Source organism: Cherax quadricarinatus, chromosome 85 (genome assembly GCF_038502225.1).
Source record: "Cherax quadricarinatus isolate ZL_2023a chromosome 85, ASM3850222v1, whole genome shotgun sequence".
Lineage (NCBI taxonomy): Eukaryota > Metazoa > Arthropoda > Malacostraca > Decapoda > Parastacidae > Cherax > Cherax quadricarinatus.
This window is the reverse complement of record NC_091376.1, coordinates 4,526,374-4,551,641: the sequence shown is the minus strand read 5'-3', so window position 1 is coordinate 4,551,641 and position 25,268 is coordinate 4,526,374. Positions and strand designations below refer to the sequence as shown.

The 25,268-nt window shown below is 38.3% G+C and overlaps 1 protein-coding gene across 18 annotated transcripts in view; it reads left to right on the top strand.

Annotated features, from left to right (window-relative positions):
- The window catches only part of l(1)G0196 (inositol hexakisphosphate and diphosphoinositol-pentakisphosphate kinase), a 1,071,245-nt gene that overhangs the window by 769,112 nt on the left and 276,865 nt on the right, over nt 1-25,268 (top strand). For all 18 annotated transcript variants that reach the window (XM_070103279.1, XM_070103273.1, XM_070103280.1 and 15 more), the window contains 3 exons: nt 18,769-19,003; nt 20,519-20,727; nt 24,099-24,325. In XM_070103279.1, coding sequence (XP_069959380.1) covers nt 18,769-19,003; nt 20,519-20,727; nt 24,099-24,325 — 671 coding nt within the window. The remainder of the gene's footprint in view (nt 1-18,768; nt 19,004-20,518; nt 20,728-24,098; nt 24,326-25,268) is intronic.

Here is a 25,268-nt window from a genome sequence, read left to right as displayed (position 1 = left end):
CATTTCATTATTTTAGAAGGTTTTATCACTACTGTGGGTCCTGTTTATAGGGGTAGATGTATACTAAGCACCTTAATACCAGTTGAGTAATTAGTGCCTTCCTTGGGGTTGCTAGAAACAGCATTTTTGAGACTGCAAACCATTGTGTACCTTGTAATATATTGCATGTATAAATACTATATAGTGTATATAAAAAACTATTTATGTTGAAGTTGGTTAATTAAGATTATAGCAAAATCCTAGAATAATGGACTTCAGTACTTAATGGAAGATTTTTTTCATATATGATAACTAGAATTGAAATAATTACCTGCTTCTGTAGAATCTAGTAGTGTATTCTGCACTTCCTCATTGATCTCTGAATGCTCAAATTCTAATGTATTACCATAGTATCATGCTACAGTAGCTTGGAAAGCCTTTGCTGTCACATTGCTGACTTTTTTTTGACAGTATTCAATGTATGATATCAGCAAACCCTCACTATAACAAACCTCAGTATAATGGACAACAATATAATAAACTTTTGAAATAGTGGGCAGAATCCACTAGTTGTACTTTTATTTCATAGATTTTCAGTGTTTATTAAAGTTCACCTGTAAATTGTGTATACCGTATTATGTTAAGTATACATGTACAGTACATACTTAAGTGCCTTTTTTTGCTATTATTTTTAACATCAATCATATATAATGGACACTCAGATAGTTACAGTCCCCTTATATAAAGTTTTAAAGCAAGTTGTAAATGGCTTCTCATATCCTAGTATAATATTTATGAAATAAAGCATTAAATAACAGCCTTTAAAATATGAAAAATATACCAGTTAATTCATATTTTAATAATAATGTTGAGAAATGTACTATAAGTATTGTGAAATTGCTCTATTATCATTTTTTTAATTCATAAAGCATAATTTTTTCCATCAGATTCAAGTTTAGATATTTATTTATAAAATTACTATAGAAATAGTCATTGGATATTGTAGGCAGACTATACAAATTTTAATATTCTTATCAATTCCATATTACGTTCAACATTTCCAGCAAGATTTCATCTATTAGTACGTATATAAGTATGAAAATATACCATAGTAAGTATGAAAATATACCGTAGTGAGAAACTAATGAAATAGAAATAGCCAAGTGCTGTCATATATTTACATACCTTCTTTAGGGAATTGTGTAGCTGAATCATAATTGGTTCTGTTGTTTTTTTAATTGTTAATTTAAAAACAGTTTCCTCCCCTTATGCTAAAAATGGTAAAAACAAAAGTGAAATGAAAGTATAAGCAAATACTAAGGTTTTTCATTTCATATAAAATATTAAGGTTTTTCTCAATTTTTTCCTTTAAAATGCAGTTTAGAAGAAGTTTTAATAAACAAATTTAACTGTTTAAGTAAATGAGCAATTAGGAAAACTGTTCTTCTTTCCAGTCAATGCATTATTCTAGGATTATATAGTGGTAATCCTGTAAAATATATCTGCTTAGAAAATAATACACCATTACACATGTAGTTGATTTGATGGCCTTATTTGCTAATAAAATAACTTTTTATTTTTTTTTTAAGCATATTTGGTGTTGGGAAATGTCTTGTAATGGCTTACCTGCTTTTGGGATGAAGCGACGCATTGCCAACAAGTATAAAGATTGTCACAAGTTGCAGGACAATGTCTTATTAGGATGACATTTTGCTCTGTGTAGAGCTTTATCCGATCATGACTTGATGAAGCTCTACACATAGCTAACTGTCGTCTCAGTAGTTCATGTTCTACAACCTCTGTCTTTGTCTTTGTACCTGCTTTCATCAATGCAATATTTTACTTTGGAAATTTTACACTTGTTCATAGTTACATACTGTATATCATTATTTGAGTTAAACAATGCTTGATTTTTGTGTTTTATTTTGAGTTATTTTGGTCATATATGAGCTTCCTTGATGCATAAAGCATAGAAAGTTCAGGTTACATACATTTCTCAGTTCACTATTTTTCACTTGTATTTTATTATTTAGGATTAAGAATAATTATCAGTAGTTTAAAATAATCTTAAAATAAAATATTATAGTTACTAAATCTCATTGAAGAATAAGCCACCATACTGTACCATAGTTCAAATAATTCACACTAATGCGCAATCTGAAGAGGAAACATGAGATGCCGTTTCAGTCTATTGTGGGCTTTAGCAGTGGGTCATCATGTGACTGAGACCACGTCAGGAATCACTGGCCCTGTTTCCTTACAAACCTTACCTAACCTAGCTTATTCTGGGCTATTATCAAATTACTACTTGATAAAGATCCAGGAGTTCTATCTCCATGACATTCTCTTGCATAGACAATTCATATTTGTATACAATAATTGTAGTTGCAGTTTGCACAATATCTTAGAAGGAATGAGATTATGGATTCTGAAGTCTTGCCTTCAGCCTTTAATTATTTCTGTTCATATTCAAGAATTTACTTTAAGTCTTTACTAAGTGCAGTGTAGTGCCCTAAATGCCTAGCCATGCTAGGTGTTCTAGTGGTACACTCTGTAATCATTATTTTACTACATGTAAACCACACAATAACCAAATTCTGTAAACTCAGCATTGTAATCCTTATAGAGAATAAACTTTGAATTGAATTGAATTGAAATGAAGTACAGTATTTCAAGTTATACGAGTCAATTCGAGTGAGTAGAATGTATGCGAGATGAAATTAAACATTAAAAAATATCTTTAAATGAAGAACGTAGTTTAGGAATATAATTTGGCTACAGTACCAAGAATAAGCTTGAGCAAGACAGAAAATCCAAACGAGAGAAACGTACACGCACTTCAGAAAAGTAAACAGTACATGTACTCCTCACTTAACAATTGAGTTAAGTTCCTAAGAGTAGGTCAGTAAGCGAATTGGTCATTGAACGAGGAGCTGCCCCTTACTGATGTTTCAAGCATATTGTACTGGTATTAGGTTTGTGTCAACCATCTTTAGATATTGTAAGTCACGTTTGCACTATTTATAACATTTTTAGTATGTTAAAAATAGAAGTAAGCATTGAAAACAATAAATAAGTAAAACACACATACAGTACACTCATTACTTACCTTAAAATATCTGTAGTCTTAATGTAGGGTGAGAGGTGAGTATTGTAGAAAGAGGAAGAATAAGAAGAGCAAAGAACAGAAATACACAATGGGCTCACTGTAAAGGGGTTAGCAATGCATCTCAGCAATCTCCAAGACTACACATTTCGTCAGTAAATTTGTACTTTGGTGTGCACCCCATAGTACAAGATAGAGTTAGAATTGAAACAACACTTGGAAAAGGAAAAACAAGAGGAAAATGAAATAAGTAGAAAAGAAGTTCACTGTAAAGGGGTAAGCTGGTGTGTTCATCTGTGTGTTTATATTCTTGGCATCTCTCGTGGCATCTAAGAGTAGGTGTTAGAAGTGATTAAACTCAGTGAACAGTGTATGACAATGGTAATAATAGTCACTCTGGAGTACTTTAACCCTATTACTGTTGAGACCCCTGTTCACAAACTTGCTTTCAATGTCGAAGAATTTAAAAAAAAAAAAAATTACATTCTCTTTTGAAATGATAGAGAATCGTTTCCTGATGGTAATGATACCAAAAGGATAAAATTTGATGGAAAACTTATGGAATTACGCTCTTGTGAAGTTAGCAGTCTTGGCGATGTTTACGCATCGGTGATTTCGCCCACTTTGAGACCTATTTTTGGTCAGTTCTATTGTTCCAGTCAGCCAAACTCATAGCTGTTTTGCTAGAACTCCATTTGTCCTATTGATTGAGTACAAGAAACCACCCATTTACCAATTTCAACTACCCAATAAAGTGATCAGAAATTGGTAATTTTGCCAATTTCATACACAATTCGAGTAAGGCCATTTTCAAAATAGGGTCCAGAATTTAAGAATACAAACATTTCTATCACTAAAATAATATTTCTTTGTTCATTAGTCACGTCTTCAGCCCCTCTTATATTATGCTTGCTTTTCATTTTGAATTTTTATTCGCACAAACAATTGAAAACTTACTGTTATTCAGAGTACTTCATAATTGTAATAATTGTATGAATAATATCAGTGCATTCGTGAGTGCATATTAGAGCAGTCGGTTCATGTGTATTGGATGCGTGATGTGAATTGTTTACTCTTGATCATCAGCAAAAATCGAATATTTCTGCTACTTTGAGCTCAATTTCAAGCTACTTTTATTCTGTAAACCATTCAGAATCATCTCTATTTTTGTAATATATCCTCTATTCTATCAAATGATACCAAGAAAATGAGAATACAACCATAGATACCAGATGAAAATACACTGCTAAGTTGCTGTTTTAAACCAGTTTTTTTCTCATTATGCACTGTGTGCTACAGGATTTTTTTATACTGTGCACACTGACCACACAGACCCGTTCTCTCACATGAGGCCTACCAGATTTCTCCCACAAGATTTGAAGCTGCTAGAATTCTGGCGTAGTATTATGGGACCAACACTGGCTTCAAAGCCGTAATATTATGGGACCAACACCGAAGGGGTTAAATGTCATATACATATTTTGTATAAGTTTGGTAGCTGACATTTAAAACGTTCCAGAGTGATTGTTATTATTATTATTATTAATTATTATTACCATCGACATATCTTGTTCATTGAGTTTAATCATTTCTTAAGATGACACGAGAGATGCTGAGAATGTAAACACACAGACAAACACACCAGCTAACCACCCCTTTACAGTGGACTTCTTTTTTTACTTCTTCCATTTTCCTCTGTTTTTCCTTTTCCAAGTGCTGCTGCACTTTCAACTCTATCTTGTACTATGGGGTGAACAATAAAGTACAAATTTGTAAAAATATGTAGTCTTGGAGACTGTGAGAAGTAGTATACTGAGTGGCTGCAGGAAGGGGATTGAGATGCTCGATGCTGAGATGCCGCGCTGCCTGTTTCCATGACCCAAGTTCTCGTACAGCATAAAATACTGACTGGTAGGAGAGCCGGTTGTAACTCCGAACAGTCAGTAAACAAGTACATTGCTAAGTAGTCATACCTGTGTAGCGTTCTTTGAAGCAACTAACGAGTAAGTAAAGAAACTACAGCATTACAGTTAGACATTGAAGGTTTAGACTCATTCTTCAGTCAGAATGTTCATTTTTGGTATTCTGAAAACGATGTGGGTATTCAGTTTTGATGAATTTTGACACTCCTTATTTTGGGTTGTCGGTCCCTGCCCACTCCCTGGCAACAGCCTGTGTAATCTCATGCAGAATTTGAAGGGAGGCAGAGAAGCAACACACACCTCTAGGTTTTTTCCCAGCCACTGGCACTCAGAGTCACCACCATTGTCCCATGTTGCCCCATATCTGCCCACACATTGTTCAAATGTGTTTACACCTGTACTGCTCAATATTAGGAATATTTGGATTGTGTTTGTACAGAATTGTCAGCCATTATGCAATACTATGTCTTGTTAGGATTGTTAATAAACACCTGTGGTTCCCTCTGGTAAGATAGATGGGTATATGAAAATAAAGATAGAGGTACCAAGGGTGTTGCTAAACAAAGTCATGTGAAATAAGAGCCATTATTGTGTGATTGAGAAAAAGGCGAAATTGCTTCATAAATTAGAAAAAGGAGTGACTATAATTTCTGTCAATAGAGTATTAAAAATTGGCTGTGTATAATAGGAAGAAACAATAGTAAGAAATTATGAAATATTTTTTACCTATAGTAATTATGTAAAGTTTGTTGCTAATCCAGAAACTTTGTGGGCCTTGCCACTGGTGCAGTGAATGTTTTTTCTTTTAATAATATTTTAATAGAAAAGGTGATGCGTTTCCTTGAAAGAAATACTGACGGTTACACTGAGTACACTAGTGGGTGGCTTAACAAATTAAAGAAATACCTGATGTCTGTCAACTGATGATACAACTGCTGGTGAGACAGTGTCTACAGACCTGACATGTGTAAACAACAATTAACATAAATTTGCTTGGTTGGTAGAGGAACTTAATTGAACTAATGACACAATACTGTATATAATGTTGATGAGATAGGAATATAATAGAGAGTCATTACAGAATATTATCTCCTTTGTCATTATGAGAAAATAGTGGTTAGTATGAAATATTCATTAAAACTTAACTGTTATTGTGTGTGCTGATGCAGCTGACACAAGTGTATAAATCATTAGTGATTGGTTAGAGCACTCGTCCAAATTCAGTTTAAAGGTGTCCAAAATTTCCCATTGCATTAGAAAGAAAAATTTGTGAGACTTCATTGAGCATTGCAAGTGTTGCATTCCCAAAAAATGGCAAAATTTTGCTTCTGATTGATAACTGCTCTGCTCATTCACATTGAAAATATGGTTGGAAATAATATTATCTCAGCTTCTGTCACCCAACTGTATTGCCTGTATCCAGTCCACAGATCAAAGAGTTATCAGGTTATTTAAAGATAAATGTGGCACCAGAGTCACACAGGACCTCTTACAATATCAGGATAAGAGTGCACGGCATATTCCAGAATGACAATAATTTTAAAGTTAAGATTTATATTGCACAGCTGTTCAAGAGGTATTCAAAATTAATGAAGTAAAGATACCCCTTAGCACTCGATCATTCATTAGTTAACAGTGAAGGAGGTTTACCTGTGATGATTATTGATGAATTATCATATATGTTGTTTTTCTTGATGTGGAGGGTTGTACTGTGCTACTAGGGGATATGCTATGGTTATATTTATCTCCCTAGCAGCAGATGTGCTAGTATGTAGTATGTAGTGTTCGCATCGCTGTTGGGCCGTGCGGACGTGCTGCGCAGTAGCTCCTGATTGAGTTGGCTTTTGCGCAGTGTTGACGTGTACTTGGCTCTGTGAAGACCTGTTTGCGCGCTCTCTAGAATTGAAGCAAGATGCCCTCCATCGAGCAACTTTACCAACAGCTTAAGGAAGAATTGAGGATGGCGAATATGGAAATTCGGCGACTGACCGAGGAAAACAAAAAGATTCGTAGTAGTCCTCCTGTTTTGAGTCCTCAGGTCAAGAAGGGAAACTGGTCAGTGGCTGGACAGCAGGGAAAGAAGTTGACGATCAAGAAGACGAATGGAAAGGTAGAAACGATGAAGAAGAAAGAGACTGCCGTGGAAACTGTTGTGGAAACATCTAATACATTCTCAGTGCTACCCGACGAATGTGAGTCGACTACTGGGAACGTCACGACGAACGACACCAAGGAAGGTACGAATATTGTCGTTGTTGGGGATAGCCAAGTAAGGTATATGGATAGGGCGTTCTGCTTGAAGGACAGGAGTAGGAGACAGAGAGTTTGCTTTCCTGGGGCTGGGATGGAGGATATTGTTAGCCGTCTGGATGACATCATGAGAGGTAATGGGAGTAATCCTATTATCTGTCTCAGTGCTGGAGGCAACGATGTTGGCAGACGTAGGAGTGAAGACCTGATTAGCAGGTATAGGTCAGCAATAGAAATAATTAGGAGTAAGGGTGGGAACCCTGTCATATGTGGTATTTTGCCAAGGAGGGGAGTTGGAAATGAATGGTTGTCCAGGGCAATTGGTGTCAATTGCTGGCTGGACAAATACTGTAAGGAAAATGCGGTAACATTCATTGACAACTGGGACCTCTTCTATGGCAGAAATGACATGTATGCCAGGGATGGGGTTCACTTATCTAGGTGTGGGGTGGGAGCACTGGCAACTGCAGTGGAGGGAGCAGTTAGGACTTTAAACTAGGAGTAGTTAGTGGTATGGGTTTTGGCAGGAAAACAGTGAAGTCCCAGTGTAGTAATATTACGAGTTCTAGGGGAACTAGTAATAATAAGAACGAGGTAGATATTGAAAAGCCAGGGACCTTGGGTGATAAGGACAGTAATAGGTTTAGTAGAAAAATAGAAATGAGCAGGAAGGGTAAAGAGAAAGGAGAGTCTTTCAATGTTTATTATGCTAATTGCCGTAGTGCTAGGAATAAGATGGACGAGTTGAGATTAGTTGCTAGTGCAGGTAACATTGATGTATTTGCCTTAACTGAGACGTGGTTTAATTCAAAAAGTCGGGACATGCCTGCGGAATGTCATATTCAGGGTTTTAAATTGTTCCAAGAAGATAGAAGTATTGGGAAGGGGGGTGGGGTGGCATTGTATGTCCGAGATCGCTTGAACTGTTGCATAAAAACGGGTATTAAGTCTGAAGTAACACATACAGAGTCTGTTTGGATAGAATTTTCAGAGGGGCATGAAAAACTGATTTTAGGAGTGATATACCGTCCCCCAAACTTAGATAGGGACCAAGGGAAACTACTATGGGAGGAAATTGTTAAGGCCACAAGGCACGATAATGTAGTAATTCTAGGAGACTTTAACTTTAGTCATGTTGATTGGAATTTCTTGACTGGGAATTTAGAATCATACGACTTCTTAGAAGTATTTCAGGATTGTTTTTTGAAGCAGTTTGTGACAGAACCTACAAGGGGAAATAACCTGCTTGACTTAGTTATGGCAAACAATGAATCCCTTGTTAATAATTTAGAAATTTCAGAGGAACTGGGTGCTAGCGACCACAAATCAATTACATTTAGCATTGAATGGAAGTACGATAGTAGCGATAACTCAGTAACAGTCCCAGATTTTCGCTTAGCAGATTACGATGGGCTTAGAGAACACTTATCATTTGTTGACTGGGGTAACGAAGAGAGCTATCAATATGACAGTTTTCTGAACACTATACATGCTGCTCAAAGAGCGTTTATCCCATATAAAGAAATTAGATCAAATAGAAATGACCCAAAATGGATGAATAATAGGCTCAAATATCTACTAGGGCATAAGAAAGGAATTTATAGGCGTATCAAAAGAGGTGAGGGTCATCTTATGAATCAGTATATTGACATTAAGAGGGACATTAAAAAGGGGATAAGAAAAGCTAAAAGGGACTATGAAATTAAAGTTGCTAGGGATTCTAAAACTAACCCAAAAAGTTTTTTCCAGGTCTATAGAACAAAAGTTAGAGATAAGATAGGTCCCCTTAAAAATAACTATGGGCACCTTACTGACAAAGAGAATGAAATGTGCTTGATTTTAAATAATTATTTTCTCTCAGTTTTTACACAGGAAGACACTAACAATATTCCAGTAATTAATTTTTACAGTGGGCTAGAAGAAGATAAATTATGTAACATCACAGTCACTAGTGAGATGGTTGTGAAGCAGATAGACAGACTGAAGCAAAATAAGTCGCCGGGTCCTGATGAGGTTTTTTCAAGGGTTCTTAAGGAATGCAAAATGGAACTCTGTGAACCATTAACTAATATTTTTAATTTATCTCTTCAAACAGGTGTAGTGTCTGATATGTGGAAGATGGCTAATGTAATTCCTATTTTTAAAACAGGGACAAGTCGTTACCGTCAAATTACCGCCCAATAAGCCTGACCTCAATTGTAGGCAAATTACTAGAGTCAATTATAGCTGAGATTATAAGAAGCCATCTCGATAAGCATAGCTTGATTAATGATACTCAGCATGGATTCACAAGAGGCCGATCTTGTCTAACTAATTTATTAACTTTCTTCAGTAAAGCTTTTGAGGCTGTTGACCACAATAAAGAATTTGATATTATTTACTTAGATTTTAGTAAGGCTTTTGATAGAGTTCCGCACCATAGACTGTTAAAGAAAGTGGCAGCTCATGGCATTGGGGGAAAAGTGCTCTCGTGGATCGAGTCATGGCTCACTGACAGGAAGCAGAGAGTGTCCATAAATGGGGTTAAGTCCGAGTGGGGATCTGTAACAAGTGGCGTTCCACAGGGATCAGTCTTGGGCCCGTTGTTGTTTATAATATATATCAATGATCTTGATGAGGGAATTACTAGTGATATGAGCAAATTCGCCGATGACACAAAGATAGGTAGGATAATTGATTCAAACGTAGATGTTATGGAACTTCAGGAGGATTTAAACAAACTCTATTCTTGGTCAGAAAAGTGGCAGATGCAGTTCAATGTAGATAAATGCAAGGTTCTGAAGCTTGGGAGTGCCCATAACCCTAGTACTTATAAGTTAAATGATGTAGAACTTAGCCATACAGATTGCGAAAAGGACTTGGGGGTTATGGTGAGCAGCAACCTTAAACCAAGACAGCAATGCCTAAGCGTACGTAATAAGGCAAATAGATTACTGGGATTTATATCAAGAAGTGTAAGCAACAGAAGTCCAGAGGTCATACTGCAGCTTTATACATCATTAGTAAGGCCTCACCTAGATTATGCAGCTCAGTTCTGGTCTCCGTATTACAAAATGGACATAAATTCGTTAGAAAACATTCAGCGTAGGATGACTAAATTAATACATAGCATTAGAAATCTTCCTTATGAAGAAAGATTGAAGACTCTTAAGTTACATTCACTTGTTAGACGAAGAATGAGGGGAGACCTGATCGAAGTGTATAAGTGGAAGATAGGTAATAATAAAGGGGATATTAATAAGGTCTTGAGGATGTCTCTCCAAGAGAGAACCCGCAGTAATGGATTTAAATTAGATAAGTTTAGATTTAGAAAGGACATAGGAAAGTATTGGTTTGGAAATAGGGTAGTTGATGAGTGGAACAGTCTACCTAGTTGGGTTATTGAGGCTGGGACTTTGGGTAGTTTCAAATTTAGGTTGGATAAGTACATGAGTGGGAGGGGTTGGATTTGAGTGGGACTTTCACATCAGAGCTTATTTCTTGGGTGGCATTGAAAATTGGGTTGGGCAAATGTTTTGTTAGTGGGATGAATTGTAAAGGACCTGCCTAGTATGGGCCAGCAGGCCTCCTGCAGCGTTCCTCCTTTCTTATGTTCTTAAATATTGGTTCATGGAAACTTCCACAGTACTTCAGAACCTGTTATGCTCCAGTTTACATTTAATAGACAAATTACATTGTCTATCATTATTGTCTGACTAGACGTTATTAATTATGATAAATTCACTGGTAAATCTAAAAGGATAGTATCACAATTTGTGTGTCTGCCATATAAACATTTTCCTGATTTCTGAAGATACACCAGGACAGTTCACTCACTGAGTGCATCTGTGAGAAGGAAAAAGGTCATCATCTCTATTTAGAGAATTCATTTACACCATAGCATCATATTAATTAGAGAAAAAGTACAGTGTGTATAGTCTCCATATTGCATGGTAGAAAAATGGGACATCGATGTATTTTAATACAATATTAAATTTATTAAAATAATTGAAAAGCTCATGTTAGAAATCTTCATGTATCAGGAGAAAGCCAGATATTTGAAAAATTCAAATAATTCCATATTTTACACTTTTTGATCTGCCCATACCTCTTAAAACTAGGCACTTCCCACAAATACATCTCCTCTCCCTCCTCTTATTTTTCCTCCTTATCGTCTTCCTCCTTGTTGTCTTCTGTATCCTCTTCCTCTCTATCCTTTTTTCTTCTTATCCTCTTTCTCCTTATCCTCTTCCTCCTCTTTCTCCTTATCCTCTTCTTCCTCATCCTCTTCCTCCTTATCCTCTTCCTCCTCTTTCTCCTTATCCTCTTCTTCCTTATCCTCTTCCTCCTTATCCTCTTCCTCCTTATCCCCTTCCTCCTTATCCTCTTCCTCCTCATCCTTTTCCTCCTTATCCTCTTCCTCCTCTTTCTTCTTATCCTCTTCCTCCTTATCCTCCTTCTCCTCCATCTTGGACACTATGGAGTGGGGTAATCCAAGGTGGTGGTATAACTTCCTCATATTCACTTACCCCACGCAACTGCTTGTTCATTTGCCTGCTTATCTGCCTTCTTGCTGGCTGTGGTGGCTACCTGTAGTGTGTTATACAAAGTCCAGCAGCTTTAGACCATCAGATTCTTTAAGCAAATGACTGCTATTCCATCACTAACAGGATCACACACAAGATCAACAAGGACTTCACACTACTTTAGGGCTGTTTTTCAAGGACATTCATCATCAGCTGTGAAATTCACAGCAGAAGATCCTGAAATCTTCCAGTGAAATACTTGTTGACAAAAATAATCTCTAAAGTACACTTGCTTCTGCAATCCCAGTTCTGCTTCTCATTAAATTACCATTTTTTTTTATTTATGATTTAGTAATAATGGTAGAATTACCAACAAAATGTTAGGTAAATAGTCACAGATGCAACTAATGTGACATTTTATTGTGGCAATGTTTTGGTCTCCAGAAGTTTGGTTACTCTCCTGAAGAGCAAAATGTTGCCACAATAAAATGTCACATTAGTTGTATCTGTGTCCATTTACCCAACATAAATGATTTGCTCATCATGACATCCAATTTTCTTGTAAGAACCTCTGCAAACAGCAAAGATGCATTGTTTATACAAGTTAATGCATATAGTAATGACAGAATTTAAATATAAAAAGAAGTACAATTGTAATTTTTAATTAAATACTGTATTTGAAATATGCATTAGGCACATTATTGAAATTTTGATAATATTTTTATAAAAAAATTATGTATTTTTTTTAAGCACAGTAAACCCTCTCATTAATGGGCTAATAGCAGGGAGGCAGTGTATGATATTGCTGATTTTCCACAACTTCTTGCTTATAAAATTAGTTTTTCATGATCATCTGGTTGTCTTATGAACTAGCAGCCTTGGTCTTCTGATGCAGAAGACAACCAGACACTAAAAATGCAGGTATTGCAGCACAGTACTGTACAGTACTGTGCTGTATAGTAATTTTACAGTACTATATGTAATTCACAATAATTTTACTTCCCTTTTTGTTGTGGAGACAGGGTGCGTGAATTGGTGTGAAAGAGGGTGGGAGCGTAAGGTAGGGTGGGTGGAGGTAGGTAGGTACTCACCTATTTGTAGGTGTGTGTGTGTGTGTGTGTGTGTGTGGTGTGTGTGTGGGGTGTGTGTGTGTGTGTTTGTGAGTGTGTGTGTGTGTGTGTGTGTGTGTGTGTGTGTGTGTGTACACCCATAGTTTTACTCACATATTTGAGGTTGCGGGGGTCGAGACAGAGCTCCTGGCCCCACCTCTTCGCTGATCGCTACTAGGTCACTCTCTCCCTGAGCCGTGAGCTCTATCATACCTCTGCTTAAAACTATGTATGGATCCTGCCTCCACTACATCACTTTCTAGGCTATTCCATTACTGACTACTCTATGGCTGAAGAAATACTTCTTAACATCCCTTTGACTCATCTGAGTCTTCAGCTTCCAATTGTGACCCCTTGTTACTGTGTCCAATCTCTGGAACATCCTGTCTTTGTCCACCTTGTCAATTCCCCTCAGTATTTTGTATGTCGTTATCATGTCCCCCCTATCTCTCCTGTCCTCCAGTGTCGTCAGGTTGATTTCCCTTAACCTCTCCTCGTAGGACATACCTCTTAGCTCTGGGACTAGTCTTGTTGCAAACCTTTGCACTTTCTCTAGTTTCTTTACGTGCTTGGCTAGGTGTGGGTTCCAAACTGGTGCCGCATACTCCAATATGGGCCTAACGTATACGGTGTACAGGGTCCTGAACGATTCCTTATTAAGATGTCGGAATGCTGTTCTGAGGTTTGCTAGGCGCCCATATGCTGCAGCAGTTATTTGGTTGATGTGCGCTTCAGGAGATGTGCCTGGTGTTATACTCACCCCAAGATCTTTTTCCTTGAGTGAGGTTTGTAGTCTCTGACCCCCTAGACTGTACTCCGTCTGCGGCCTTCTTTGCCCTTCCCCAATCTTCATGACTTTGCACTTGGTGGGATTGAACTCCAGGAGCCAATTGCTGGACCAGGTCTGCAGCCTGTCCAGATCCCTTTGTAGTTCTGCCTGGTCTTCGATCGAGTGTATTCTTCTCATCAACTTCACGTCATCTGCAAACAGGGACACCTCAGAGTCTATTCCTTCCGTCATGTCGTTCACAAATACCAGAAACAGCACTGGTCCTAGGACTGACCCCTGCGGGACCCCGCTGGTCACAGGTGCCCACTCTGACACCTCGCCACGTACCATGACTCGCTGCTGTCTTCCTGACAAGTATTCCCTGATCCATTGTAGTGCCTTCCCTGTTATCCCTGCTTGGTCCTCCAGTTTTTGCACCAATCTCTTGTGTGGAACTGTGTCAAACACCTTCTTGCAGTCCAAGAAAATGCAATCCACCCACCCCTCTCTCTCTTGTCTTACTGCTGTCACCATGTCATAGAACTCCAGTAGGTTTGTGACACAGGATTTCCCGTCCCTGAAACCATGCTGGCTGCTGTTGATGAGATCATTCCTTTCTAGGTGTTCCACCACTCTTCTCCTGATAATCTTCTCCATGATTTTGCATACTATACATGTCAGTGACACTGGTCTGTAGTTTAGTGCTTCATGTCTGTCTCCTTTTTTAAAGATTGGGACTACATTTGCTGTCTTCCATGCCTCAGGCAATCTCCCTGTTTCGATAGATATATTGAATATTGTTGTTAGGGGTACACATAGCGCCTCTGCTCCCTCTCTCAATACCCATGGGGAGATGTTATCTGGCCCCATTGCCTTTGAGGTATCTAGCTCACTCAGAAGCCTCTTCACTTCTTCCTCGGTTGTGTGCACTGTGTCCAGCACTTGGTGGTGTGCCCCACCTCTCCGTCTTTCTGGAGTCCCTTCTGTCTCCTCTGTGAACACTTCTTTGAATCTCTTGTTGAGTTCTTCACATACTTCACGGTCATTTCCTGTTGTCTCTCCTCCTTCCTTCCTTAGCCTGATTACCTGGTCCTTGACTGTTGTTTTCCTCCTGATGTGGCTGTACAACAGTTTCGGGTCAGATTTGGCTTTCGCTGCTATGTCATTTTCATATTGTCTTTGGGCCTCCCTTCTTATCTGTGCATATTCGTTTCTGGCTCTACGACTGTTCTCCTTATTCTCCTGGGTCCTTTGCCTTCTATATTTCTTCCATTCCCTAGCACACTTGGTTTTTGCCTCCCTGCACCTTTGGGTAAACCATGGGCTCATCCTGGCTTTTTCATTACTCCTGTTACCCTTGGGTACAAACCTCTCCTCAGCCTCCTTGCATTTTGTTGCTACATATTCCATCATCTCATTAACTGGCTTCCCTGCCAGTTCTCTGTTCCACTGAACCCCGTTCAGGTAGTTCTCATTCCTGTGTAGTCCCCTTTCTTGTAGTTTGGCTTCATTCGTCCTGGCCTTCCTGCTTCTCCCTCCACTTGTAGCTCTACTGTGTATTCGAAGCTTAAAACCACATGGTCACTGGCCCCAAGGGGTCTTTCATATGCGATGTCCTCGATATCTGCACTACTGAAGGTGAATACTAAGTCCAGCCTTGCTGGTTCATCCTCTCCTCTCTCTCTTGTAGTGTCCCTTACGTGTTGGTACATGAAGTTCTCCAGTACCACCTCCATCATCTTAGCCCTCCATGTATCTTGGCCCCCATGTGGGTCCAAGTTCTCCCAATCGATCTCCTTGTGGTTAAAGTCACCCATGATCAGGAGCTTTGCCCTGCATGCATGAGCTCTTCTGGCCACTCTAGCCAGTGTGTCAACCATCGCTCTATTGCTCTCGTCGTACTCTTGCCTTGGCCTCCTGCTGTTCTGTGGTGGGTTATACATCACTGCTATTACCACCTTGGGACCTCCAGAGTGAAGTGTTCCCACTATGTAATCACTTTCTTCTCCGCTATCTCCTCTCTCCAGCTCATCAAAATTCCAGCGATTTTTGATCAGCAACGCCACTCCTCCACCCCCCCTGTTCCCTCTGTCTTTCCTCAGGATTTGGTATCCCGTTGGAAAGATGGCATCTGTTATCATACCTGTAAGCTTGGTTTCTGTAAGAGCTATGATGTCCGGTGATGCTTCTTTGACCCTTTCTTGCCACTCCTCCCACTTATTTGTTATTCCATCAGCGTTTGTGTACCATACCTTCAGTTTCCTTTCCAACACTGTGGTTTGGGGGGCCTGTGGGGGTGGGAGACCTGGTGGCATACTGTGGGATTCTATAGCTCGATGTTGGGGGGAGGCTGTGGGTATGGATTGTAGTGTGTGTTGGGATGGTGTGATAGGTTGTATGGTTCTGAGAGTAGTTGTGTGTGTGCTTGCCCTTGCTGTTCTGTCCTGCTCTGACTGACCTCTGCTGATTCCCTCCTTGTCTCTTTTCCTAGCTCCTTTCGTTTTTTTGTCCTCTCCCTCAGCTGCTGTCGTTCTGATTTTGTTCTGTCTCTGTCTAGGAACACCCTCTTGTACTCTTCCGAGTATTTCAATCGTGGTTTCTCTTGGAGGATCCTGTTCCGCACTGTTTCCGTCCTGAGAATCAGCTTGATTGGTCGGTTTCTCCCCTTCGAGTACCCCCCTATTCTCTGAAAATTTACAATTCGTCTATTCCGCGCAGTATTTTATATGTCGTTATCATGTCTCCCCTGACCCTCCTGGCCTCCAGTGTCGTCAGGCCGATTTCCCTCAACCTTTCTTCATAGGACAATCCCCGTAGCTCTGGGACTAGTCTTATTGCAAACCTTTGCACTTTCTCTAATTTCTTGACGTGCTTGACTAGGTGTGGGTTCCAAACTGGTGCTGCATACTCCAGTATGGGCCTGACGTAGATGGTATACAGAGTCTTAAACGAATCCTTACTGAGGTATCGGAACGCTATCCGTAGGTTTGCCAGGCGCCCGTATGCTGCAGCAGTGTGTGTGTGTGTGTGTGTGTATACTCACCTATATGTAGTTTCAGGGATTGAGTCACAGCTCCTGACCCTGCCTCTTTGCTGGTAGCTACTAGGTTCACTCTCTCCTGGCTTCAAGAGACTTATTGTGTGTATGTGAGAGGGGGGTATATGAGAGAGAGAGAGACAGGGTGGGTGGGTAGGTATGAGAGGGCAGCTTTCAGAAAGCATGAGGTAATGTGTGGGTAGTAGGTATGAAAGGGTGAGGGGTGGGTGATTATGAAGGAGGGTGCAAATGTGGGTGGGTGAGAGAGGGGGTGAGTAGGCTGGTGTGAGAGGTGGCTATGAGATAGTATGTTTGTGTGAGCATGGGAGGGGTGGAGACAGATGAATGAACAAGAATTTCTCTCCTTGTCCCCACCCCCACCCACTTCCCTGCCTTACCAATAATACTCCATTCACCCACCACCCCGTCCCCTGTCCCCCGCCACAAAACATCTAACGCAATGTAATAAATCTACAGCACAGAGTCTCAACAACTTCTACAAAAATAAAATGAGCTTTTATATATGCAGGAAGGGAGACAGTGAATCAATGAGGGATGGAGAGGCCTCCCTCCTTGGCTCTCAGCTAACAACCCCCCCAACCCCCAACCCCCACCCCACCTTTTCAGGGCGTGTCCTTCATTGGCACGTCGGTGATCCATCCACCCGTCCACCCACCCACCCTTCTTTTCTCTCCCCTGCCCAGCAACTACTCATAGTTAACACAACATAAAAAATGAATCTATAGTTCTTTATCAAATAGATGTATGCATATGGTAAAAAATGAACTGAGATAAAAATATTTTCAAGTCATCATTAATAAAAACGTGCTAACAGACAAAATTCAGAATTACGGACTTTTGTTCATCTTGTCCGATAATTATAGTACGTACAGTGGACCCCTTCCTTACAATGTTAATCCATTCCTGAGAGCTCATCATAAGCCGAAATTATCGTTAGCCAAATTAATTTTCCCCATAAGAAATAATGGAATTCAAATTAATCCATTCCTGACACCCCAAAGTATGAAAAAAAACATTTTTTTTACCACATGAAATATTAATTTTAATACACACAAACTGAAGAAGACATGCACAATTACTACTCTACTAAGAATAGAATACATGACACTTACCTTTATTGAAGATCTGGTGATGATTGATGGGATGGGAGGAGTGGAGTGTGTGGAAGTTATTGTTTAGAAGGGGAATCCCCTTCCATTAGGACTTGAGGTAGCAAGTCCTTTTCTGGGGTTACTTCCCTTCTTTTAATGCCACTAGGACCAGCTTGAGAGTCACTGGACCTCTGTCGCACAACAAATCTGTCCATAGAGCTCTGTACCTCCTGTTCCTTTAAGACTTTCCTAAATTGGGCCATAACATTGTCATTGTACAGGTTGCCAACACGGCTTGCAGTAGCAGTGTCAGGGTGATTTTCATCTGTAAAGGTTTGCAGTTCAACCCACTTTGCACACATTTCCTTAATCTCTTTTTTCAATTCCATACCAATTCTCGCCCTTTTTACCAAAGGGATGGCACTAGAAGCTTTCTTGGGGTCCATGGTGACTTAATTTGCAGTTACAAGCACTAAAAACACTGGGATAATGTGAAATGTACCGAATGTATGCGTAGATGTGATCACACTGGCTGGCTTGTAAACACTGGCACTGAGGCCACACATGGGACGCGTCCCATTCGAATCACGTAAGGCGAGTTTTTTATCTTGAGGCAAGGCAAAATTTTCGCGTTCAAATGCTTCGTGTGGCGGATTTAACATAACGCGATGCATTTGTAAGGCGGGGGTCCACTGTACTTGGTTGGCTGATTTTTTTTTTTTTTTTGTCAGAAATTGCCAAAATCAGTTAATGAGAGGTTTTACTGTACTAAGGCATAATATTCCAAATGTCATTGGGCATTGTGAATGAAAATAACTTTTGAATCAATACACTGTATACCATATAATTGGCCTGAAAGATGGATGGAAAAAAAAAAGGCCTTCCCATGAGATTATTTTTGTGATTTAAATTGCCTCTCAGAACCTGTATATTTTTATTGGCCTAAACATTTAACACTTTGTGTTTCTTGCTGACTCAGGTGAGTATGCAGGAACTCAGGGACTTGGTCTACTCAGACTACACTCAACTTACCGCCACGATCTTAAAATATACGCCAGTGATGAGGGGAGAGTTCAGATGACGGCTGCTGCATTCGCCAAGGGTCTTTTAGCTTTGGAAGGCGAACTTACTCCAATTCTAGTACAAATGGTTAAGAGTGCTAATACGAATGGATTGTTGGATAATGACTGTGACTCCTACAAGCATCAAAACATGTGAGTTCATCTAGACATGCAGTTCTTTTAGCCATAGGATTGTGTAGAACTTATCAACTAATTTCAGTTCCTTTATAGTTAATTATGCAGTACTGTGTATTTACAGTAAAGTTTAGCAAAAATCATTAGTGTAAAAAAAAAACATTGTTTTTTAAAACAAAAGAAAAACAAAATTTAATGCTAATATGCTAGTTTTTTAAGAAGTTTTAGACTTTTTATATATTTTTTCTACATGTTATTAAGCATAAGCATTACATTCAGGATGATTTAGCAATCATTTCTATTAAGTTGACATTTATGAAAGGATTGAGAGAAACCAGTTAGCTGGACTTGGGTCCATTAAGTGGAAAGTGCAGTGCCTGCATTCTGAAGGAAGGATGGGGGGGTTGATACAGTCAGTCAGCTAATACTGAGTTCATCTAACTGCTGTGTCCAAAGAAGAGTGGGGCGAAGCATGTTTGAGAAGCAGATTTGTCATGGCAGATATTGTGTAACTTCATTTTTTATGACTATCATCAGGAATGCTTCTATATATAGTATCTACATCTTGTTTGATCTGGTTCGCATATAAGCTGAACTTCATTCCACTTCATTCCTCGGTGTATACACGCATATTTATATTCTTTGCTAGTACCAGGTAGATTGCCCTCAGTGTCTCCCACATATTTCTTGTCACAGCCTCCACACAGGATAGTGCAGACCAGTAGTAGATACTGGGCAAATGACAGTATGTGATACAATAAGGACAGTAATCTTTAGCTTCCTTGCAAGCACATGAATATCACTTTTTTTTTTTTAACACATTGGCCATCTCCCACCAAGGCAGGGTGACCTGAAAAAGAAGAAACAAAAGTTTTTCTTCTTTTTACATTTAATAATTTATGCAAGAGAAACAGTTACCAGGCTCTTGTTCCAGACATTTTAGTCGCCTCTTATGACATGCATTGCTTATGGAGGCTATTTAAATTATAAGATTGTGCTTCTTCTAATTTCAACAAACCAGTCGTATCCCACTGAGGCAGGGTGGCTCAAATGAAAAAACGAAAGTTTCTCCTTTTAAATTTAGTAATACATACAGGAGAAGGGATTACTTGCCCCTTGCTCCCGGCATTTTAGTCACCTCTTACATGACGCATGGCTTACAGAGAAAGTAATTCTGTTCCACTTCCCCATGGAGATAAGAGAAAATAAACAAGAACAAGAAATAGTAAGAAAATAGAAGAAAACCCAGAGGGGTGTGTATATACATGTATATGCTTGTACATGCATGTGTAGTGTGACCTAAGTGTAAGTAGAAGTAGCAAGACATACCTGAAACCTTGCATGTTTATGAGACAGAAAAAAAGATACCAGCAATCCTACCATCATGTAAAACGATAATAGGTTTCCATTTCACACTCACCTGGCAGGACGGTAGCACTTTCCTGGGTGGTTGCTGTCTACCAACCTACTACCTAGGTATTTATTTTACCTTTGTTTAAATTGCATCACTTCTATAATATTTGTTTTGTTCAGGGTGAAAAATCATCTTCATGAAGCAATGCAACAAGATCGCATACTTACAAAGGAAGATATGGAAAAGTTAAACCCAACTAATTCAAGATCAATAAAAACTGCTCTTGAGTTTATTCAGAACCCCGTCAAAATGTGCGAACATGTCAATGCTCTCATCAAGAAACTAAATGAGAGAATAAAGATTAGAAAAGAAGACCAAAAGACAAAAGGTAAATATTTTACTTACTATTTACAACTGTTAGTCCTAATTTTTATGAATTATTGTAAGGGCTATTTGATGTAGATGTAACAACATGTACTGACAGTCATTAGATAATATATATGTCTCACACCATCTAGCTTTCTACACTTAGATTACCTGTTTGTGGCTACTGAATTTATTGTAATTTGTTTTAATTTCCAATGATTGTAGCATTTACTACCTCCTCTTGTAGCTCTTTACATTTAATGACTATTTTGTCTGCAAAGAAAAATTTATTAGTGTACTTTTGGCAGCTCCACTTGCTGTAGTTGTTACCTTCTTGTACCAGTTGTTGGGTTTAGTAAGTCTTCCTTGCCATTTCTTGCGTGTCCTTTCATAATCTGTCCACAAGTAATTTACAGTTTTAAAAGGAAACTTTAGATGACATAATTTGTCCTGGATTACTATCCAGTTATGACCACAAGAAAATTGAAGACAGTTGATGTGTAGAGGTAAGAAGAAAAGTAGAAGACAGGTTGTTGAAGAAAATAATCTTGAGTGTGATTATCATCTCCTTTCCTCTTGTCAGCCAAAGATGGCATGTCTGTTGGTTTCAGCCTTCCTTTATATATTTTTTTCTTTTTTAGCTTTATGAACTATTTCGTAGCTCATCTTTGGGCATTTTCTGTTGTGTGTATTTATTTTTTAAATATGTACACTATACCCTTGATGTGTACATTCCAGTTTTGGTTTAATATATGTTATGAACAGCTTCTTCTTCTGCCTCATGTGTTTAGCACTAATTTACAGGGTGGTAGGAAAAACTTGCTTATTATCGTCTTTCCTCCTAGGACAATTGAACCCTCATAAGAAGTTGACCTGCCCAGGCACCTACCTCTCTCCCGCAATAGGGACTGTACCCAAAACGTCTCTTGGGTCCCTCTTGGATCGATGGGGTAGCTGAGGACATGAACCGCTTTTCTACGAGTCACCAGTTTCCAGTCTTCGTCTTTAAGTTAGGCCTTACTATCCCAGTTACTGTGTACAACTGATACAATGCCTCTGGTCTGAACAACATGACACATATCTTCCCTCTGGTTCCACTGTGGTTGGATACCATGACTGTAGTTATAAGTTAGGTTGCTGTATTGTCTCCTTGTCAAATGGAAGTCTCTCCATCCTTGTTTCCCTAACTTATGAAATATAAAGGTTTATTTCTTTGTAAAGGTTACAATGTGTAACTACAATTTTTGGTTTGCTAGGTACAAAGCCACTATCATGCTGGGGCATTTTGGGCAGACTAATCCTAATACATAGTAACTACTTAAAACTAGACAAGAAATAGTACATAGTAACTACTAAAAATGAGACTAGAAATAACGGTTAACTGTATTACAGTCTTATTTGATCTTAATACTAATGCGAGGTAGTCAAGGTGGCAGTTTATAAGTATAATAATCTTGAAGTTGCACATAATAAAAACAATATTACAAATACTGTAATGGTTCAGGCAGTAATATTTAATGGATTGGCAGAAGTTAAAAGCCTAGAGGTCACATATTATAACAAATTACCAGATGTTCTGGTTGATTTGGTTAATATTAAGAGATCTCTGCAAAAACAGTGATTATGTGTGAGTGAGGTGAAAGTGTTGAATGATGATGAAAGTATTTTCTGTTTGGGGATTTTCTTTCTTTTTTGGGTCACCCTGCCTTGGTGGGAGAAGGCCGACTTGTTAACCCAATGGACCCCAATGGAAATAAGTCACTCTGTCTGACTTTTTTGGGTTATCCTAGGTTCTCTACACATGCTGCTATGTATGATAATTCTATGTAACTGTATTTGTGTATACCTGAATAAACTTACTTACTTGCTTACTAACCCTTAAACTGTCCAAACGTAGATCTACGTTTTTTCAACATTTGAAAGTATGTAAAAAAAGTAGATCTTCTTTTCTTTTTTTACATTTGAAAACGTGTAAAATAAACTTTGATCTAGTTTTTTTTTTTTTTTTTTTTTTTTTTGTTTGAAAATATGTAAAAAAAAAAAAAAAAAGTAGATCTGCTTTTGGAGCACTATGCATGTGAACATAGATCTGCTTGGACAGTTTAAGGGGTTAAAAAAAAAATGATTTTTTAGTGAAGTCCTAAATTTATAAGTAGTCAAGGGATCATTTACTGGTTCCAGTAGCTAGTTCCAGATCTTCAGGCCCTTTATGTGCATATTGTTTTTGCATAGTGTGAGACTGACATGAGGGATGGTGAGTATGGTTCTTTCTCTTTGTAGTTAAATATGGCCATACATTCTTATTGCTCCAAGAAAACCTCTCCAACCTTGTTTCCCACACTTATGGAGTATGGTTCTTTATCTCCCTCAAGTGCCCCTCCTGTTGTCTAACACACTATTCCTACTTGAATGGAGGAGTGAGAAATGTTGTATCTGATAATGCATTTCTGTATCTCTCACTGGAGTGAGAGATATGGAAAGAAGTGTAGAATAAATTAGGAAAAAAAGCATGGGCATCTTAAAAACATTTAGAGAACACTGTGTGAACATTTGTGGTCCAAAACCTCTTAACCTGCTTCCAACAGATATGTAAGAAATATTGCTGAAACAAAGATAAAAGATTTTAAAGAAGAAACTGGACCACTACCAGAAAAAATGCCACATAAGCCAGGTTGTGATGGCTCTGGTATTATAACTAATATTATTATTAAGTCAGTAGAGAGGTGGTGACGTAGCTAGCCAGATCAACAGCTGATTACTTCCTAACAAAGAGATTACTTCCTAACAAAGACCTTTGGGATTTCACCTGAATCTGTGCTTCTTATCCACGGAACACTGAGCACTCATGCTAGTAGTATTTTGCATTTTTTATAAATATTGCATTCTTAAATCCCATATGAGTATTGCATTTTGTGAATAATTAATTATAATTGCCTATAATACCTATTTTAACCTGTTTTTCAGACCTAATTATAATCCGTGATCATGTGTTGTTATCACAATATTATTGACAGTTCAGTTTAGATTATAGTCTTCACATATTAATATGTTGAATCAAACTTAGTAATCTTAACCATACTTATGCATTGTTTTTATTTTTTTAGACTGAAGGCGTAGTGATAAAGAAAAATGTTAGATGCTTGAAATGCTCTGTTTAAACAGTGGCTTTCCAATAAGCTTGTAGCTTTTTTCTCCATTTTTATTTTAATTTTCTATGAATTAGGCCCAGTAGTGTATGTGTGGGAATGTTGTTTATCTCTTAGTCAAATTTGTAGGTTCTGTGCTAATGTCAGATACATACTGTAATTTGTAATGTAGGCAGAGTTAATGAGAAAACTGTCTGGGTCTTCAACTTTTAAGAATTTATGTTATTTTCATGGTATTATTTTACAGAATTGCCATTGTATCACGGTGAATCTTGGGAACTAATGCAGCGTCGCTGGGCAAAGCTGGAAAAAGATTTTAGAACAAAAAATACAAAATTTGATATCTCCAAGATCCCAGACATATATGACTGCATCAAGTACGACTTACAACATAATAACCACACTCTGCAGTTTGAGCATGCAGAAGAACTGTACAAATGTGCCAAATACCTGGCTGATGTAGTAATACCACAGGTAATTCCACTGCTTATATTCTTTCTTATTTTTCTTTCAACAAACTGGCCATATCCCACTGAGGCAGGGTAGCCCAGAAAGAAAAACAAAGGTTTCTCTTTTTAAATTTAGTAATATATACAGGAGGAGTTACTAGCCCCTTGCTCGTAGCATGTTAGTCGCCTCGTACGACACGCACAGTTTATGGAGGAAGAATTCTGTTTCAGTTCCCCATGGAGATAAGAGGAAATAAACAAGAACAAGAACTAGTAAGAAAATAAAAGAAAACCCAGAGGGGTGTGTATATATATGTGTATATATATGGGATATTGGCAGTTTGGAGGGATGTGTTGTGTATCTTTATACATATATGCTTCTAAACTGTTGTATTCTGAGCACCTCTGCAAAAGCAGTGATAATGTGTGAGTGTGGTGAAAGTGTTGAATGATGAAAGTATTTTCTTTTTGGGGATTTTCTTTCTTTTTTGGGTCACTCTGCCTCGGTGGGAGACGGCCGACTTGTTGAAAAAAAAAAAAAAAACATGCATGTATAGTGTAATCTAAGTGTAAGTAGAAGTAGCAAGATGTACCTGAAATCTTGCATGTTTATGAGACTGAAGAAAGGACACCAGCAATCCTACCATAATGTAAAACAATTACAGGCTTCCATTTTACACTCGCTTGGCAGGATGTTAGTACTTCCCTGGGCGGTTGAGGTCTACTAACATACTACCGACTGCTTATATTATAATTAGAATTAAAATAATTGTTCTACTATGCTTTCAAGTTCTAAGGTAAAATAATTTACAGTGTTTACTTATGTACAAGGTATTATCATGTCTTCAAGAAGGACAGCAAGAGAATGAGTGATGTTGAATGTATGCTCTTCTTTTGGTCAATCTACCTTGGTGGGAAGCAGCAGATATACTAAAAAAAAAAAGAGTCATATCATTGATGCCTTTGTT